This window comes from Columba livia, chromosome 2 (assembly GCF_036013475.1).
Source record: "Columba livia isolate bColLiv1 breed racing homer chromosome 2, bColLiv1.pat.W.v2, whole genome shotgun sequence".
Taxonomy (NCBI): Eukaryota; Metazoa; Chordata; class Aves; order Columbiformes; family Columbidae; genus Columba; species Columba livia.
This window is the reverse complement of record NC_088603.1, coordinates 49803607-49822777: the sequence shown is the minus strand read 5'-3', so window position 1 is coordinate 49822777 and position 19171 is coordinate 49803607. Positions and strand designations below refer to the sequence as shown.

Here is a 19171-nt window from a genome sequence, read left to right as displayed (position 1 = left end):
CCACACCTACAAAGCATGAAGCACCAGCAGTTCTATGAATATAAAGCAAAGTGCTGAATCTCTTACCTTCTGTGCTCTCCTCGTCTCGCTCCAGGAGGAAGAAATCCACTAAAGAAGGTCTTCTTGGTTCTGTGCAGAGCAAGGCCTGCTCTCAGCTCTGGCCTTTTGGGTTCGTGATCTACTTACCCTTTCTGAAATGGGGCAGGTTCCTCTTTGCAAAAACATAAGAACACTTGGCAATTGTGAGGCCTGATCTGGAGCCCAGCAGACATTAACAGGAACCTTGCCCAAACACAGATAAGTGGATTTCTCACAAACTCATTGTTCCTAAAGTTTCTGTAATTTTGGAAAGCATTGTAATTTCTGTTCCACCAGTGGGAAAACTAAGGCAAATAATAGTGAAGCAACCTGGCCAAGCGCCAACACATAAACGAGTCACCAGCTGAACAAATCGTCCCAGAATTCCAGCTCCAAAATCACAGGTAAAAGCGAAGGAAAGCAGTTTGTGTGACTCCTCTCTCCCCTCCCAAGAAATAACGGTGTTTAACATCAGTTCTTAGAACACAGTATTAATCATTGTGTGGGAGACATTGCTTTTCTTGCAAGTCAGAACAGCAGTTTTCACTGATAGCTATGAAATAATCAGGCATCAATATGTATCTGCATAAAGATAATAAATATTAAGTTTATAAGGGAATAAATAATGTCTTTACAAACATACTCATCACAGTTCTATCTTTACAAAATTATATTAGTACAATATTCTCGCAGAAACTGTATAGACACTCAAAGACAAGCCATGTCAAAGTTACTGCACAGTTTTGCAGTTCTGTAAGATACATAGAACTACATAATCATTTTAAATTCAACAAAGGTATAAACTGACATACTGAAGACAGAAATTTAGTAAAATTTTAAATAGATTTCTGATTTACGTGAATGAACCTCAGGTGAAATCTGATAAAAATTTAGCATGAGTAAGCAAAGCAATTCTAAACTTTAAAATGTAAACGTTCTGGAGTGATGCTCTTGACTCTACAGAGCATTCTCCACAAATTGCATATAAACTATTTCAAGTAACCCATCTGTACATTAATGGTTTCAAACATCTAATATATGTCATACACACTGTAATTTTTCCTGCAGCTTCTCTTTGCCTCGACCATTTGCAGGGTAACAGTTAATTATACTGAAAAAAGAATTAAAAAAAAAAAAAAAAAAGCAAAGCACATCTTGTCTTTTGAAATGAGCATTATTCTATGGGTTCCTCTGGAGTTGATCTTGATGCTCACCAACATGAAGAAAGTAAGGGCTGTACGTCAGACATGGTGGGGTTTAAACACCTGCATATTTATACCTCAAACTAGCAAACATTCAGGTGCATAAGACGGGAGAAATAATTTAATAATATCCTCCAAACTCTGCTCATTTATTTCACCCATTTCAAGACACAGTGCAATTTTAACTGTAGAAATGCATCAGTATAGAATCATAGAATCACAGAATCATAGAATGCTAGGGATTGGAAGGGACCTCAAAAGATCATCCAGTCCAATCCCCCTGCCGGAGCAGGAACACCTAGATGAGGTTACACAGGAAAGCGTCCAGGCGGGTTTTGAATGTCTCCAGAGTAGGAGATTCCACAACCTCCCTGAGCAGCCTGTTCCAGTGCTCTGTCACCCTCACTGTGAAGAAGCTTCTTCTCAAGTTTAAGTGGAACCTCTTATGTTCCAGCTTAAACCGATCACCCCTTGTCCTACCATTGTTTGTCACCAAGAAGAGCCTGGCTCCATCCTCGTGACACTCACCCTTTGTATATTTGTAAACATTATTAAGGTCACCCCTCAGTCTCCTATTCTCCAAACTAAAGAGACCCAGCTCCCTCAGTCTTTCCTCATAAGGGGGATGCTCCACTCCCTTAATCATCTTCGTTGCCCTGCGCTGGACTCTCTCCGGCAGTTCCCTGTCCTTCTTGAACTGAGGAGCCCAGAACTGGACACAATATTCCAGGTGTGGTTTCACCAGGGCAGAGTAGAGGGGAAGGAGAACCTCTCTCAACCTACTAACCACCCCCCTTCTAATACACCCCAGGATGCTATTGGCCTTCCTGGCCACAAGGGCACAGTGCTGGCTCATGGTCATCCTGCTGTCCACCAAGATCCCCAGGTCCCTCTCCCATACACTGCTCTCTAATGGATCATTCCCCAACTTATACTGGAACCTGGGGTTGTTCCTGCCCAGATGCACTCTACACTTTCCCCTGTTATATTTCATTAAATTCTTCCCAACTCTCCAGCCTGTCCAGGTCTCGCTGGATGGCAGCACAGCCTTCTGGCATGTCAGCCACTCCTCCTAGCTTGGTGTCATCAGCATACTTGCTCATAGTATACTCTAGTCTCTCATCCAAGTCATTGATGAATATATTGAACAGTACTGGCCCCAGTACTGACCCTGAAGCACTCCACTAGATACAGGCCTCCAACCAGACTCTGCCCCATTGACCATGACTCTCTGGCTTCTTTCCTTCAGCCATTTCGCAGTCCACCTCACTAACCGATTGTCCAGACCACACCTCCTCAGTTTAGCTATGAGAATGCTGTGGGAGACTGTGTCAAATGCTTTACTGAAGTCAAGGTAAACCACTTCTGGGTTTTGATCCATATTCTGTAGAATCCAATAAAGTTTTTGCTGTGGGTTCCAATGCCACTCAACCATACTCTTTAAGAAGTTGAATACTTCAACTAAATATTAATAAAAACCCCTTTAGTTTCAGAATTTCTTCAGCAGTTTCTTAGTCAGTTTCTATAGTCACTCTTCCTTCTCCTTATTAATACTGCTTATCAAAGTTTTTGTGAAAGTAAGTTAAGTACAACAACTTACGTCCCCTTTTTTCATTTATAAATTGTGATCTCTTGTAGCAAATCTTTATACTGATTTGGGCTGCAGATGTTTTTATTCTAATACAGTGTTATCAGAGATTTGTATTGAACTATATCTAGAGGCAATCAGAAGTGATTAGAAGTCTAATTATTGAGAGTAGCCACACCAGGATTGTGGATTACTTGCACACCTATAAAGCCAGCATGGTGCTGGTATGATCTCAGACTAGTTTAAAACTAGTATATAGTAACGGTGAACTCACTGAAACTGCTCCCTGCTTTTACCAGTGCAAAAGAAAAAAACAAGTCCAGTATGTCCCTTTCTTTTAATAATAACAGGAAATAAAATAGGGTAGGAAATTAAAATGCAATGTAAGGTATTATTATATTGACATTGAAAATCGATACCAAAAAAATCTCCAATCTTCTAGTCTTAAAAAAAGGCTTCCAAAAGCCTTAACTTCTACAATGTTCTAGCAGTAGATAGCAGCATGATCATAAAATAGATCTATGTATAGAAATCATGAAGAAATAAGAAACACCATGCTAGGAGGTTTAATAGTTGATCCTGCCAGATGCCGAACTCTCTGGCCCTGACCCAGCAAACCATTTAAGCATGTGGTTAGAAGTCAGCATGCATGTTGCCTCAGTGAAGCCAATGAGGTTATTCAAAGTTTGAGCACATAGTTAAGTGCTTTGAACAAATAGGTCATTAAAGTACCAACCACTTACTGCCAGAATATAAGGCTAAATTGAACAGGTTGTTGCATAGCTGTCCATTATGTGGCTTACATACCACTCTTTGAAGCATTTCACCACCACTTGATAAGAAAAAAAATGTGGGTCTGTCTGGGCAGGAAATTCCTACATTCTCATCGTTTCAGTTGCATGTGCAAAACCAAATTATATTGATGCCCAGGTATAAGCATCACTTAGGGAAATACAAAGTGCTATCAATAATAATGGTAATTATACAGTGCCACCTCTCCCCAACCGCACATACACACTCGGTTAGAGCCAACTTCCTCCTGCATGCAGGGCTAGCATTAACTCACAACTTGCAATGAAAAGGATAAAGTCAGGCAAATAGCAAATGCTACAAGTCATATTTAACGTTGCGAAGAGTTTCTAAGCTGCTGCTTAATGCTGAGCAACATTGCCACCTGGTAAAAGTGTTGTCAATAAGAAAACTTGTGCCTTCTTAGTAGGAAGCAGAATTTGCAATTTTATCTCAAATTCAGGAAAAACACTAGTGATAAAAGTGCATTCGTAGCCTTTGTTCTGACAGTTGTAGACTGGGAAATTAAAACACATATCCTGGAAGACACCAAAACAGGTTTGACATGCTAGTGGAAGCACAAGAACCAATTCTGCAGATGTTTGCCTTGTCCCAGACCAGGAAATAAGATCCCTTTCCTTAAGGTGGGTGATTTAAGGGTTGTGAGAAAAGTAGGAATAGAAGCTCATACATGTATTTTAATTATGGATTTCTATACCTACCAATATACACCTGTTCTCTTCAGATCTCAACATACAATTCCGCTGTGGTTGGCTGGGGTTTTTTTGGTGATTGGTGGGACTTTTTTATTGCGCAGGGTATATGGGTGTACTTTGCCTTTGTCAGAGAACACTTTCAGTTTAGTTCTTACCATTTAGATGGAATATATGCACATAGAAAAAAATAATCTTTTTACTACTTTCTCCTTTCTCATTTGCCTCTTACCCTTATTCTGCTATCCTGCCTCTTCATTTTCTCACATTATTGTCCCATTTTCATTCAAACACAATGCTATGGGCCATCTGAGGGATCAAGAACTACCTAATTCTCATAGGAGAACCTTATTTTGTAGGTTTAAACTGTGTTTGGTGCTCAGGTGTCATGGTGATTATTGTGCTAGAAACATCTATATTGCAAAAACCTTTACACAGAGAGTATAGAGAATGGATTCTCTAATGGCAGCACAGCTAGGCCTGAAAAAATTGCGGTCATAGACTAGAAATGTTTCTGTAAGGAAGAAGAAACGTCTCTCTCACCGCAGGGCTTTCTAAAATGGTAAAATCAGGGACAGCAGAACAAGGGTTTGATCAGCATTATGTAAATTAAACATCCTGTTTGTCAAACACTGAGACCTTGGCATAATGCCCCCTTAGTCGGGACTGTTCTTGAAACACCTGAAACATCTCACCACTTCATTGCTAAATGCTGTTGACTGCCTCTCTTTCCAGCCTCTCCAGCTGCAAATGCATGGGCTGTTATTCTCATATCCGTCAGCTCTGATATAACCTTGCCCTTTTTTCACGAAGGAAAAAAAAAATGTACCCTTGTACAGTCACTCAAGATCGGTCCAGCTATTGTAAATGCCAGGTTCTGTCAGTGGGAAGCCAAGCAGTATCCAACTATATTTGAATCCTGTGTTCAAAAAAAGCAGAAAAGCCTCTGATGAGAAGAACTTGCTTCTTTTAGGTTATCTACTGGAAATGATGTAAGGATGGGGTCACATTTGGGGAGGATATTAAGAATCTTTTCCTTTTTTGCTCCAAGTGCATACCTTATTCTATAGAAGAAAGGTGTTCTTGGAAGATGTGGAAATACCTAGAGAGTCCTGGGCTACAACTCAAATTGCTCTACTTGGTTATGGCTTGTCTCCATGGCTTATAAAACTCAATATATATGACCAAAATAGACACAATTGAAGGTAAATGAGGAGAAAGTAAATGTATTTGACCTCCAAGTATGCCAACTAAAAGCTGACTTTGAAGCGATGGTAACATGGGAGATACGGGACAACCTGATGCAAAGCAGACCTAAGTAGATGTGCAAAATACCAGCTGACATTTCCCTGGTGGCGCATGGCATTTTAGAACATTTTCTATTTGTAACCTTAAAAAATATGCATAAACCCAGAGCCTCATTTCCCCACTGAAGTGCAGAATATTGAATGACTTGCCAGGGAACACATGGCAGGTTAATGGTGAAGCTATTGATCCAAGTCTTTCCTTGATTCCACCTATTGGATTGCAGAGCTGTTTCTCAGACTTCCCTTTTGGATCATACTTTGGTTGGAACCTCTGCTCTTTCAAATATATTTCACCTTACAAATTTGTCCAAAGTTATATCCACAGATTGACATAAGCACAATCAAGACCAAAACCATCAGTTTTGCATGGTGAATATACCATATGGATTATCAACCTTATGCTATTATTAAAAACACATTATAGCATACTAAACACGTTTAGCATCCTAAAATGGGATTATCAGTGAATTTTCTCAAAAATAAATCTCCAGTGATATGCAAGAAGTTTCCATCTTTAGCATCCTAGCGGTAATATTTCATGAGCCCTAGTGTCCTAGGGGTAGTAGTTCATGAGCCAAGACAGCAGAATTAGAAGGAATGCTGCACTAAGGAGAAAAATGGGCTGCAACCCAAACTCTATGAGGCCAGCAGTAATGCTGTTATTGATGTTATTGGGCTAGACTTTCAACTTTTGAATAGCCTGAAAGAAGAGAGGCAAACAGGAGAGTGGAGTGAAACAGCCCCAGCTGGAACTGACCTCATCTGAAGAGCTTGGTTGGGCACAGGGTAACTATAGATACAGATATAAAACCTGTGCCAAGTTGAAACCTGGGCATAATTTCTAGAAAAGCAGAACTCCTTTACCTTAGACTGTACATGTGAACTGAGCAGATGATAGCCTTTATTGCTGCCTTGAAAACTACAGAGTTTGGAGGAAAAAGCTCTGCAGAACCATAAGGGCACAATCAGTCAGCTTAGAGGTAAAACTATTTTCCTCTTTTCCTCAGTCTACATCATTAAAGCAAAAAGCAGGGGGCTACCCTTAATTAGGCAGATGTGGAAAAGCTAAGCAGGGGAATGAGTCCTCATTTTGAGATGACCTATAGGTCAGGTTTGAAATGGAATTATTTTAAGGTTTAGAAATAGCGTTCATCTACAGATAGACTGAGTCACCTCTTCACCTGGCATCAATTAAGCATTGCCTGAATGCGATCAGTGGACTGAGGAAGCTGCAGGGCTCTCCATTCACCTTTCACTCACCTTTATCAAGAGAAGAAAAGGGAAGGATGGTTCTATATAGCATTCATGTATGCAATTTGCTTTGCCTGTGTTTTTATTTTGGAAACACTGAGCAGTAGGTAATGCAAATCTATCAGTAATGAAAATCTATCCTAAACCAGAGCTAGGCAAATAACCTTTTTAATGGTTTAGACCCTGTATCTCAGTGTCAAAAGCCCACAGGTTAAAATGTACTTTGGTCTAACGAATGCTTTAAATTATCTTAATGACTGCCATTTTATACTTTAACTCCTTGGACCAATTGCAATTGGTTGAAGTTCCAGCTTCACCATTCAATTATCATGAGCCACTTAAAGCTCTTCTAGTTTTCTGCCCTGGTGGGATCTGCACATTAGCAACTCTCCTTCCCAGTGCACTTGTATATGCAGCTTTGAAACCTCTTCTGCCAATAAAACCAAATTATTTGATTGTTCTGAGAAAAAGAAAGCAAGAGGGACATACAAAGATCAACCTGAGTTTATTTAATATTTGGGTAAATGTCCATGGAATGCTCCTGGCATTATTTGCCCAGCTCTTTTTAACACTGTGGTGATGCAGCATTTTGGATAGTGTGGTCTCTGAGCTAATCAGGCTCACTCAGCATCTTCCTCCAGGACAGGGTAGCAGACAGGATGTAAAACCCAAGTGTGTTGCGCCCACTTACTCCCTGCAAACTCAGACCCTGCAAAACTTCCTGGAGAATGAAGAATTAAAGGAGAAGATTGTTCAAAGCATTACGATGTGCAATTTCAATGCAAGGCATAATGGAAGTAGCTATGTGGGAGGATATTACTTCATTATAAACCTAAATCAGATGCCCAAAGATCTCTGTCATCTCCAGAGACTGTTCCATCACGCTCTACGAGAGGTTTTCCAGTGGAAGAAAATACCCCTCCCCCCCTTCAGGCTTGAGAAAGTTGTATGGCTTTTTTAACAGTTTCTAATGAAATCCCGTATTATTGCTTCTCCCCTGGGAAACTTCAAAAGTCATGCAAACTTCACAGAGCCCACATGTTCGTAAACCTCAAGCAAAAGACCAGTAAGGAAATAAATTGCAGTTCTCCAGTTAGCATTTGACATTCTCTACTGTTTTTTTTGTGGGGTGAATTTGTCTTTCTTCTAAACCATGCTGATACATTAAATGAGTTACTAAACCCGGCATTATTTCATATTTTAAGGCACACTGAAATAAAACACTCCAATTCACTGTGGGATTTGCTTTCTGCATAATATTTGGGGAAAATATGAAACAAACCCAGCAGTTTCAAACATATTAAAGGAGCTAATATGTACATGAATATTTTCTTCAAGCTCCTTATTGTGTATTCGCAGCTACTGCCAAACACAACAACCGAGACGGGGCATTAGGATATGAAATGGGAAGTGGTCAAATTTTCAAAGCAAGCTGCTGGGTGCTGAACACTTTTGAAAATCTGGCCCTTGACTCTTTGGTGCTGTTCCAGAAAGAAATATCTCTCTGATGGCAGCTGGCCAACCAGCTTTGGAAATAATTTTGCACAGTTATTTCAGTAAAGCATAAAAGCCGATCCTCAGCTTTCTCTGCCTGATTAAGCACTGTCACCAATCACTATGCAGCACGAAGGTACGCATGAAATATTCCTAGATAAATCCTCCATCTGCAAAGAAATGTGTTTCCTGTACAACTCTGAATCCAGGTTCTGTGTTGAAAGTAATCCAGTCTGGCAGTGCTACGGCCCTTGCAAAGTCTCCTTGGAAACTACAAACTTATGCAATGGCAAAGTCATCCAATCTTTTCATGCCACTATATTATATTAAAAACACCTGGTTTATTTATACAATGACTTACAGATCAGGGTCCTAGAAATAATAATACATAAACTTTATAGCAAAAAATATACATATAATAATTCATCCTTCTATGATATATAGAAATGATGTATGTTCGTGTGTGTGTGGACATATATATAAATATATGGGTTGTACTTACGTTTAGGGCACTTGTGTACAGATGTGTATCGACATACACACAGTATGCATTTATATATCTTTCTAGGTGCCACATGTGTTTACATAAACACACATAAACACACACACAGGAGCATATTTACACTCTGTGAGTAGACGTGTACTTTGCAGAATCTGCACGCAAACAGCTGGAGTCTTTCACTGGCTGTGAGCATCAAAGGGGTCAGTGATCACCCGCATCAGTGTCCACGGAAAGAGAACTTGTGTCATCGCTGTGGGCACAGGACTGGTTTGATGCATCTTCCTTTGTGAAGAACCAAATTTGCCGGACAGTGGCACCCTGCAACGCAGGGCTTGTTGCACGGGCCAATCTCGTTCCAGTTGTCACATGTTTTCACACATCCTGGACCACAGGTATCATAAACTGCACCGTGTTTACACTGGGTTGCTGAAAGGCAGTTAAAAGGAACAAAATATGCGTGTTACACAGAGTCTCATAGGGAAAGTTATGTATCTGTTTACTTGGTTTCTACTGCAAATATATTAAAAAAATCATGTTTTGGTATGAGGATCATCTAGAGGAAAAAATTACTTGTAAGGAGATTCCACTATATTAAATGCAACATCACAAATATAAAGGTAGCAAAACTCCTAATCAAAAAGGTATCAAGGTCCTAGCAGTCTTGAACTTTTTGAGAATTCTAACACAGCCAATGGTATATAAAGCTTTGGCAAGGTTTCCATCTGTAAGCTGACCTATGCTTTATATTTAAGGCTGAACATTGTTTATTTATTTGTTACAGTGGCTTTTATCAAAGATTCCTGAAACATTTACGAGGACAGACAGTTATTATCAGTCACACTCCTACACAAAGAAGAGGAGAAAGGAGAGTCATTCACCATGTACAACTTTCTATTCCTATAATTATAGTTTAAATATGGCATATTGCAGCAAATCAAAACAATGCTGATAATTCAGCAGCACCATTTCTAAACTAAAAAATTTTTTTAAAAAATCAATTATTTCCATGCTTTATGCTATTTTACCAAGGGATCACTGAGAATGAAGATTCTTGTACTTAATGATTCCAGTTATCTATTCATTGATTTATGTAGTTGACAGTTCAATGCATTTCCAACATAAGAGACCACTGAGGGCTCAGCTAAAAGCACTATACCCTCTCCCGATCAATATTGAAACTCTTAACATTTTATATCCTGCCTTTTTAGTATGGAGAATAATATACGGTTCGATAACGAATGAAAGCCTGTTATTCTTTCTAAAGGCTGTGCTGATGGCAAAAACAAGTACTGATAAAATGGTTTATAGACGGTAAGGGACCCTCAAGCATCCACAATCATCTTTTGCTATTTACAGAGAAGTGATTGCATTAAGAAGGTTTCTTCCATGTTGAGAAAGATTGCAGGTCCAGATTTTTAAAGAACAGTTATGTTATGGACAGAAAAATTCTGGTTTGTTGTGAGGATTGGTGTTACACTGCCAATACAGTACTGCTATTATTCATAAATTAAAAATAGGCAGAAATAAGTTCATTAAATACATATAAGGGTGTATCACAGAGAATGGAAGTTTTTGTGCTAAAGCATCATAAATTAAAGGGGTTCCTCTTCACCAGTAACAAAACAACATTCCAAGCAACATCAACTTCTTGCAAGTTTTACTTCTCATGCATTTTATAGCATTTATACATATATGAAAAGCAGCCTGAAGAAGGAATTCTGGCAAAAATGCATACAGGGTTCTCAGGACACTGATATAATATAAGCAAACAAAAAATCAGAAAAAATACAGCAGGAAATGACCCTGGACTTACAGAGAATCAACAGCTGAATATTAGCTAGATATCAGATATTAAGTAGATATTAGGGGGAAAAAAAAAAAGCTTTCTAGCTTTAAGGATGGGAAAGCACTGGAGCAAGCTACCTAAAAGCTCTATGAAACATCTTTTATTGAACATCACTTTAGAACAGGTTGGAAAAAAACAACTTTCAGCCATGTTCAAGATAGGCTTATTCTGCTTGTGGGCATACATCTTTTGAGAACGTTTTTCCAGCTTTACATTTTTGTGTTGCTTTGCATGATAACTTTCATGCACATTAAAGAAGGAACCACAAAAAAGAATAACTAAATTGAAATTTAAATGAAACAGGAAATTTAGAAGGTGAGAAAAACATGCAAACAATATTGAAAATACAGTAAGATATCAGATTCAGAACAAACTCTGCACTTATGTAGTGTGTTAAGAATAGAGATTGAATCTCTATAAGAGAGGAAACAAAAATGTGCAGAGCTCCCAGGAGCATTGCAAACAATGTATTAACTGTCTAGAAAAGTAGACCAAGATGTTCAAGATGGATAGTGATCATCCGCACACAACATGAATTACCTCAAGGGGGCTGTTTACTAGAAGCTTTTGTCCCTCCTCTCTGAAAATGAGATTCCCTTCAAAAGATTGACCAACCACAAACTGAAACATCGGGCTTCAGTACATGGAGTTTCCATGTAGAAAGGTCTGTGAGCTTCAGTTTTCAGGCTGCACAGATTTAATTCCACAAAGCTTTACTGCAGTAATAGCCGTCTCATTCATTCCACCTGAGCTCTGTTTGGTGCCTCAGCTGCTGGGTTTGAGGAAAGTTGGCCAAGGTCTCCTTTCCACTTCCTCATCCCTGTCCCAGAGCAAATGAGAATATATTACACTACAACATGCCCTTGGCAGCCGTGGTACATAGTATCTGTAAGTACTCCCCAGCTCTGCTCTACCACACATGGACGTGGTATGTCAAAACACCTTCTTCTCCTTCAGATGATGCCATGCAGAAGATCTGATGACTTTATTTTTTGCTGTAGGCAGTCTACAATGCTATTATTAACTTGCTGTCAAGGGAAAAATCAGAAAAGTACAATGGCTGCTGCTTAAGTTCCCTGGATGGCTTTTATTGCTGAGTGCTTCAGTTGTTAACATGTGGTGTGATTGATCCAGAACATTCCACTTCATCAACAGTTTAAAAAATAAAAAATAAAGACAGTCTGCAGTAGGCTTCCCAGGGACTGCTGAAATGAATCAGTAGCATGTAAACACGGAAAACAGAAGTGATACGTTTGCACTTGTCTTTCAAGGCAAATCCTCTCTTAAAGAACTGAGCTTTGTTAGTAATAACTCCCTTAGTGCACTACCAAAAAAAAAAAAAATTTAAAACCAAAACCAAACAAACAAACAAAAAACCCAATAAGCCAAAGTACAAAAGTTACTAATAATACTGCATTTTGCAACATTACCAGTCCCAACAGGATTTTTCCACTCTTCTTCTTGAACATGTGTTTGGCATGACAGATGTGAGCTCCCTCAGACCACTTTCTGAGCTGGTGGGATGATAGCCAGCTCCAGTCCAGAAGCCATATAGTCACATAAATACAGCACTGTGCCCAAGCTAATAAACCCTGCCTAATAAGGCTGTACAGTTTTCAGACCAGAGCTGGCTTATTCCAGCCAGTTTGGCAGTTTCACAGAGGAGGCTTGTATCTGTCTGTGCCTGTCTTTGTAGACATGGCCATAATTATTTAAGAGGAATACTTGTTCCCAAACACAAAACATGGAACTGCTGAAGGATTCCCTTGGTGGATGATATCTGGTAAATCTGATTCCACAGAAATTTCTGAGCTAATATTTGTGCATCGATGAATCACCCTACTTTTGTTGGTGTTGCACAGTTTGGGCTTTTGAGTTGTTTTAGGACTTTCAATCTGAATGTCACATGGTGCTTGCAATTCATAGCAGCTCCTTCTAACAGAGCAGAGGGCAATAGATCTGGGCACTGACCTTCTAGTGTGTACTTTTGTTGGTGTTGCACAGTTTGGGCTTTTGAGTTGTTTTAGGACTTTCAATCTGAATGTCACATGGTGCTTGCAATTCATAGCAGCTCCTTCTAACAGAGCAGAGGGCAATAGATCTGGGCACTGACCTTCTAGTGTGTTATCTTTTCAACTTTGTGTTTTAATGAGTTTCCACTGAAAATTCAGAATAGCCTTCTGATACACATTCACATGGAACAAAATGATTAAAGGAAAACAACATATAGCAGGGAAAGAGTGAATTTGCACAGAAAATTTCACAACAGAGAAGAGGGGACCCAGGAGAGAAGAGTCAAAATCAGATATACACTCATCCTCCTCTAGTTCAACCAATCATATGGGAAAAATTGTTCAGTTTTTTGGGGCTGTTGAAACATGTCAGCACATCAGTACCAGCATGTGCACTTTGCATTTTATTATAGTCCATACTTGCTTTTTCTTCTTGCTGGTGTAGTCATGCCCGTGGCAGAGTTATTACCGTCTGCTATCCTTGACTATTCTTTCTTTCAGTGTCCTCAGAAATTCAGTGTTACATTACTATGGCCCAAGGTCTATCACCACTTCTGTTTACTTAATTGCACTTTATAAAACGCTTGTTTAGCCTTGTGCTAAAATAAACAAATAATTTTTCTATCCCCTTTCCTTTTCAAAGCTCTTCCTTCCATTTGTATCCTTTCTTTTCCCTCTCACATGTTTTACTCTCTCATTTCTTACTCCCCTCATGCTGGCTTTTCTGTGGTTTTGATTTTTGGTTTTCTTCTTTTCTTCCCTATCACACATCATATTTCTTCCTATGCCCACCCTGACAGGTCTCACTCCCCACTACTTCCCATGGAAACCCATATTCCTTTCCAAACCCTCTCAGGTCCTGTGTGGATATCACCAACCCTTTCCTACCCTAAACATTTTCCTTACACACTAGCTTCTTCTCTTCACTACTCTGGTTAAATGACAGCTGACATTCCCCTTGCTGAGCCAGCCTCAAAGAACAGCAAACCTTGAGCAGGAATATTTCACCGAGGACTTAGAGGAGGATGTGCTGCCGCACTGGGGGGAAAGGAGAAAGAACGTGGAGGGAACAGGACACGTAATTCAGCCTCCTGAGCCTGTTCGGCTGGCCCTCCAGACAACACAGGCTTTCTGAAGATTATAAAAATGAGCTAAGCATACAGCGGTCAGGGTAGAGCAACTGGCAACCACACAAGATCTCATTTTATAATGCACAAAAGAATAATTAAAACCTGACTTTAGTAATAAGCATACTCCATTTTCATCAGAACAGAGCTCTTCCAAGTATCCAACCAGCTATGAAATGTCAAGCAGGAAATGAAAGTCACTGAATGACGAAGTTTTATTACAGATATATTGTTTCATACCCAGGAACTTTTATCCATAATTAGGACACAATAATTGTAACTACAACTTTCAGGGAGAAAAAAAAGTAAGTTAAACATTAAATCTTGATGCTGACCACTGGTAAAATATGGAATACAGTAGATTCAAGTTGATGAATATTGTATGATTTACTGCAGAAGATGGTGCCACTTCTTTGAAGCTGGATGCTTAACTAAGTGTTTTGAGGGTACTTAACCATATACGGGTTATCAATATTTTCTGCTTAACAAGATTTCCCCTTTTGCTCTAGAAGTCTGCTTTGAGATTTAAAAACTCAGGTAGATTTAAACACTTCTTTGATTAGCTTTAATGAAAGATGTGTGTTTAAATTATTTCATAATGTTCTCTCAAGGACTGTTTTTACCTTAGGAACTTTTCTTGTCTTTGATAAAATGCCAGAAAAAATTGTGAAAAGAAGCCTCAGTTAGTTAAGCTGTGATATGTCAACACTTGTATAAACTCCTTAAGGCAAGGACTGGACTTGTTATTCTTTTTACAGTACCTGTCACAGTGAGGTCTTGCTCTGAAGAGCTTTGGTCAAAAAAAATAAAATAAAAGTCAGGATGCTTGTTTCAGGTTCTGCATGGATCTGCTACCAGATCAATAGATTAAAATTACATACATTATTAGTGCTGAGACCACATCCTTGAATAGAGCTTTCATTTAGTGACACCCTGTTTGGATTGTTCCGTTCCTTTGTAAGAAAAAATGAGCCTTTTGGGAACAGTCAATCAAATGCAATTTGCTCTGTCACTCACCCATCCCTACTATCTTTCCTTCAACATAAAAGGAAATTGAAGTTGAGAGAGTAGACCCTGAACTACACACAACCACCAAAATGGACCACAGAGTAATAGCTCTTTGACCAGCACTGAGCATCCTTCTCTCTTTTTTTTTTCCAACTGCTGTCAATTGCTTTACATAAATCTGAATGCATTTCCAGGCAAAGCAATGCCATTATAGAATGTCCTAAATTAATGAGATCATCATCAGGGGAAATATTCATCTGCAATATTGCATTTTACTTCAAGTGCCCATGACCACAGGCCAGCACTTCTCATGAAAACAATTACTCACAATTACTTGCAATTAATGCAGTCCTAATCACATGGGGAATCTGGTCCAAGTACCAACATTAATGCAGGTTTGCATTTTAATATTCCCATTAAATACATTCTCTCTTTTCCCCTTGTTGAACCTACTGCAGCACCAGAGGTCAAGGGAGTTTAAACATTGCCACTAAGCAACTCTTTACGTATCCTGAAAGAAAAAGGCATGGACTTCTTTCTGGAAGTACATAAAATAAAGATGAGTGGCATTAGAGGTTAGAAGTTTTGCAAAATAAACATTTCTAGTATTTGATTCTTGAAAATCTTTCCTTAAGGTGTTTCTCCAGAACTCTGAAAGCAACTTGGCTGTTGCTACAATCCCAGTCTTTTCTAGACGGTTCATTTTTGATCCTTCTCCATCAGTAAAAGGATAATGGCCTATTAGCCTATGCACTGGCTTACAAAGAAGCAGTCCCAAAATTCTTACCTGCACAGTTCTGCTCCGGTACCCACTGGACTTTCAGCCCTTCCCTCTGACAGGCTCGCGCATATGCCAGGAATGACTCGCAGTAGCAGTTTTTATGGACCGGGCACTCGCACATGTCTGTCACACAGGACCTGCAGAACAAAGCCCCAGATCAAATGAGCAAGGAAAGCTTTGGCAGATACTTGTCCGAGGTTTGGAGTTGCTTACTTTCCAATCACATGAAGTTCAATGCCACAGCAACTTGTGCTAAACAGCAAGAAAATTAAACGTGCTGTCATATCACAAGGGCTCATCTCTGTTTTGATGTGCTGCTCTGATGCAGGGAAGTCTCAACAGTATCAGGGAGAGAGCCACACAGAAAAAGGGAGGTGAGAAGAAGACCCAAGAAATGTCAGGCAGAGAGGACTGAGACCAGAGTAATAAAAGGTAAACTCAATTTTTGCAATGATTTTGTGCCAACACAAGATAATGACTTCTTTCTTATTCCCTGGAAAGTAATCATTTAAAAACTCTACCAATAATAATAGCAACAGTGTTAAGTGGAGGACTTCTGCAGATAATGAGCACATGCCCTTCCATGCAATGGATGAGAAACGGTGCCTTCTCTCCAGGTTCCTTCTAGCCTCTCCCCAGTTTGAAGTCCCCAAAATAGCTATATGCCATATTTTCTCAGTAGCATCACTACTGAATGCCAGACTTCAAGCAACTCCAAAGGAGCAGGGATGATGCAGCATAACTGAGTAGTTCTCATACTAAGAAATCCTCAAGGCACTTGTTAATATCACCATCATCTTCCATTGCATAAGATGGATTCACCACAAAACACAGCAGGGAGCAAAGCTGCTAACATGGCCCTAAGTAAAACTGCTGCTGTGTGTGTCACCACTGTATTTCAAGTTAGCTCATCCAGAACACGTGCCCATTTGGCACAGGCCTAAACTATAACTGGCAAGAGCCAGCAGATTTGCAGTCGGCAGTTTCTGCATGTGCAAAACGCTTAGAAGCTTCTGCAAACGTAGCAATGCAAATTAAGAAATGCCAAGTATCTGTTGCTCTGAGTGGAATCATTAAAAGGCAGGGACAAGGTGACAGGAAGACATACTCAGCCCTCTGAAAATTGTGCCCTGAAAATTGGCTTACCACTGAGGGTGCTCTGTGCATGCACCTTGGGTGTCAATGGACAAGAGCCCCCTGGTTTATGCACATTCAGCAACGTATTCATTCCTGAGAGAGCAAGGCAACGTTTGTGAGAGTCATGAATCCTCTAGAAAGAACAAGATTGAAATAAAAAATGAGGTCTCCATGTTAAGTGCTCTTACTGTGGACCAAAACTTCAGTTGTCTATAGGAAAAGGATGGACATAGCTTAATTTTCCAGAAATTTTCCCTATAGCTGATGAGGTAGTAGCTTAGAAAAGGTGCAGGCACCTCAGTCAAAATGATCAGGAGCTCTAATGACCATACAATGCCTTAGAATCATTGGGAACCCTTTATTTAAAACTAGGAGAGAGGATGAGTGGTCCTTTAAACAGAGACAAGCTTGTTTCTGCATATCCAACACTGCCCCTTTAAGAGGAGTATTTCCCCTTGCCAAAGTCACTGGTTATTTCAGTGACCGTTCATAAGGTTAAACCTGACAGTTCTGCTTGACATTTCCATGAGCTTTTAATAATTTTACTCTCAGTGAATCCCCAGCATGAAATTATCTGAAAATTCACTGTGACGAATAAGCAACATAAGTACTAATGCAAAAAGGTTACCTGTCCTGTCTTTATCAGTATATACGTACTTCAGATAAACAGAATTGCTTTGGATCAAATATATAACATGTTCACATTTACAGACCAGTGGTTTTCATTTGAAATTACTTTCTGGGGACTATGTAATTCTATTTCACTTTAGTTCTGCGGTAGGTCCCTTTACATCTTTCTCAGTAACAGATGTTGCTGTATGGATATCACAGCTGATAGGCTACAAGGAACAGATTAGCACAACATCTTTAGCTTTGTTTGATGTTGTTCACTGATAAAAGACCTTGTATAAGCACAAAAGGTCACCTTTTTACGTGACACACTAAATAACTTTACATTGATTCCTTTGGCCACAACATGTTTATGATTGCTTCCTAGCATCCCTGCAGCAGGCACTGCTCCACGTACCCCACACCAATCAGGAGGTGTATGTCTCATTTTAAAGTGAAGTGTGTGCTTGTTTGCTGCTGCAGCAAATTATTATCACAAAGAAAGTCCGTAATAATCTCCACAGATAGAGTCCATTATCGAGATACCATTTCACCAACTTTTTGTTTCGGTGCTAGCTTCCTTTGTCCATCACATTTTACTGCTCTACACTCAGATTCAGTTACCATTAATGCTTGTGGTGTTTAAGGATGCTCGTCAGTGCCAGGTTGGCTACATGTTCATCGACTTTCTGCCTTAGAAATTATAGAATCCTAAACCCAAGGTACTTCCTCTGCTTTTTAGAGCACAAATACACTTTTTTACCATTACTCGGGGGGACACCACCTCCTGCACTGATGCAATGCACCTACACCTACCTCAGGTGCACATATCAGGTCAGGAAATCTCCAGGCAGACCATCAATCACCCAGTCTTTTTCACCATTAACATGTTGGTGGCAAGGCTAGCACTCACCCTGACAAAGTCAGGGCGTGCTCTGGGTGAGTAGGGAGGCCAGGGCACCGTTCCCAGGAGGGCAACCATGTGCTTTGAGGGTGTAGAGAGTTTAGCCCCTACATGCACATGAGCAACGTGACACCATTAAGCCTCGGCATTGAGGTGGCCTTGGACATCCAGACAGGCTCCAGCATGAAACATCTCCTCTTTGCCTGAGATCAGCACTGTTTGCTACGATATTCAGCACAGGTGTCCCTTAAGGAAAGTAGCGTGCCACATGCAGCACAAACAATCCTCTGATTCATTACACACCTAATTGCTTGTGTAATTTTTATTTTCCCACAGTGTTTAATCCCAGTGAAAGCTACCAGGCTCAAGCCCTGGGCTTGGCTGAGGAGTGATCACTAGATTGCAGGGGTTTTATTAATAAATTACAATTGATTATTATTTGTAAGGTTAAATTAATTAATTAATTAAGGTTAAGTAAAAAACGAGAGTAAAGGAAACAATATCCACAGCTGCCAAGACTAGTCAATCAAAATAAATACTTCTTTTTTTTTTTTCTTAATTAAACTCCTTGCTGGCAAGTTTAATACATTAATATTAATTACAGTTAGATGGATCAGCAGTCAGGGAGCGAGGGGAAGGGGACTTTTTATATCGCTTCTGAAATCAGCAGGGAGCAGATACACGGTTTGTTTGAGAGCCACTGTGAGAGTCAAAGGGCAGTTGTGGGAAAGGACATGGAGACAAAAGGTGTCCAGGCTCTGCGCACTGGCTGGTGGAGGGACCTGGTGATGGCCCGTGGCAAGCTTTGACTTTGGGTTTGTAT

At 39.9% G+C, this 19171-nt stretch overlaps 1 protein-coding gene across 9 annotated transcripts in view; it reads right to left on the bottom strand.

Annotated features, from left to right (window-relative positions):
* Positions 1 to 659: 659 nt before the first annotated feature.
* Positions 660 to 19171, bottom strand: part of BMPER (BMP binding endothelial regulator) — a 158603-nt gene continuing 140091 nt past the window's right edge. For all 9 annotated transcript variants that reach the window (XM_065055159.1, XM_065055162.1, XM_065055158.1 and 6 more), the window contains 2 exons: positions 15705 to 15835; positions 660 to 9350 (listed from right to left, as the gene is read on the bottom strand). In XM_065055159.1, the coding sequence (XP_064911231.1) occupies positions 9169 to 9350; positions 15705 to 15835 (313 nt within the window). In that variant the 3' untranslated portion in view covers positions 660 to 9168. The remainder of the gene's footprint in view (positions 9351 to 15704; positions 15836 to 19171) is intronic.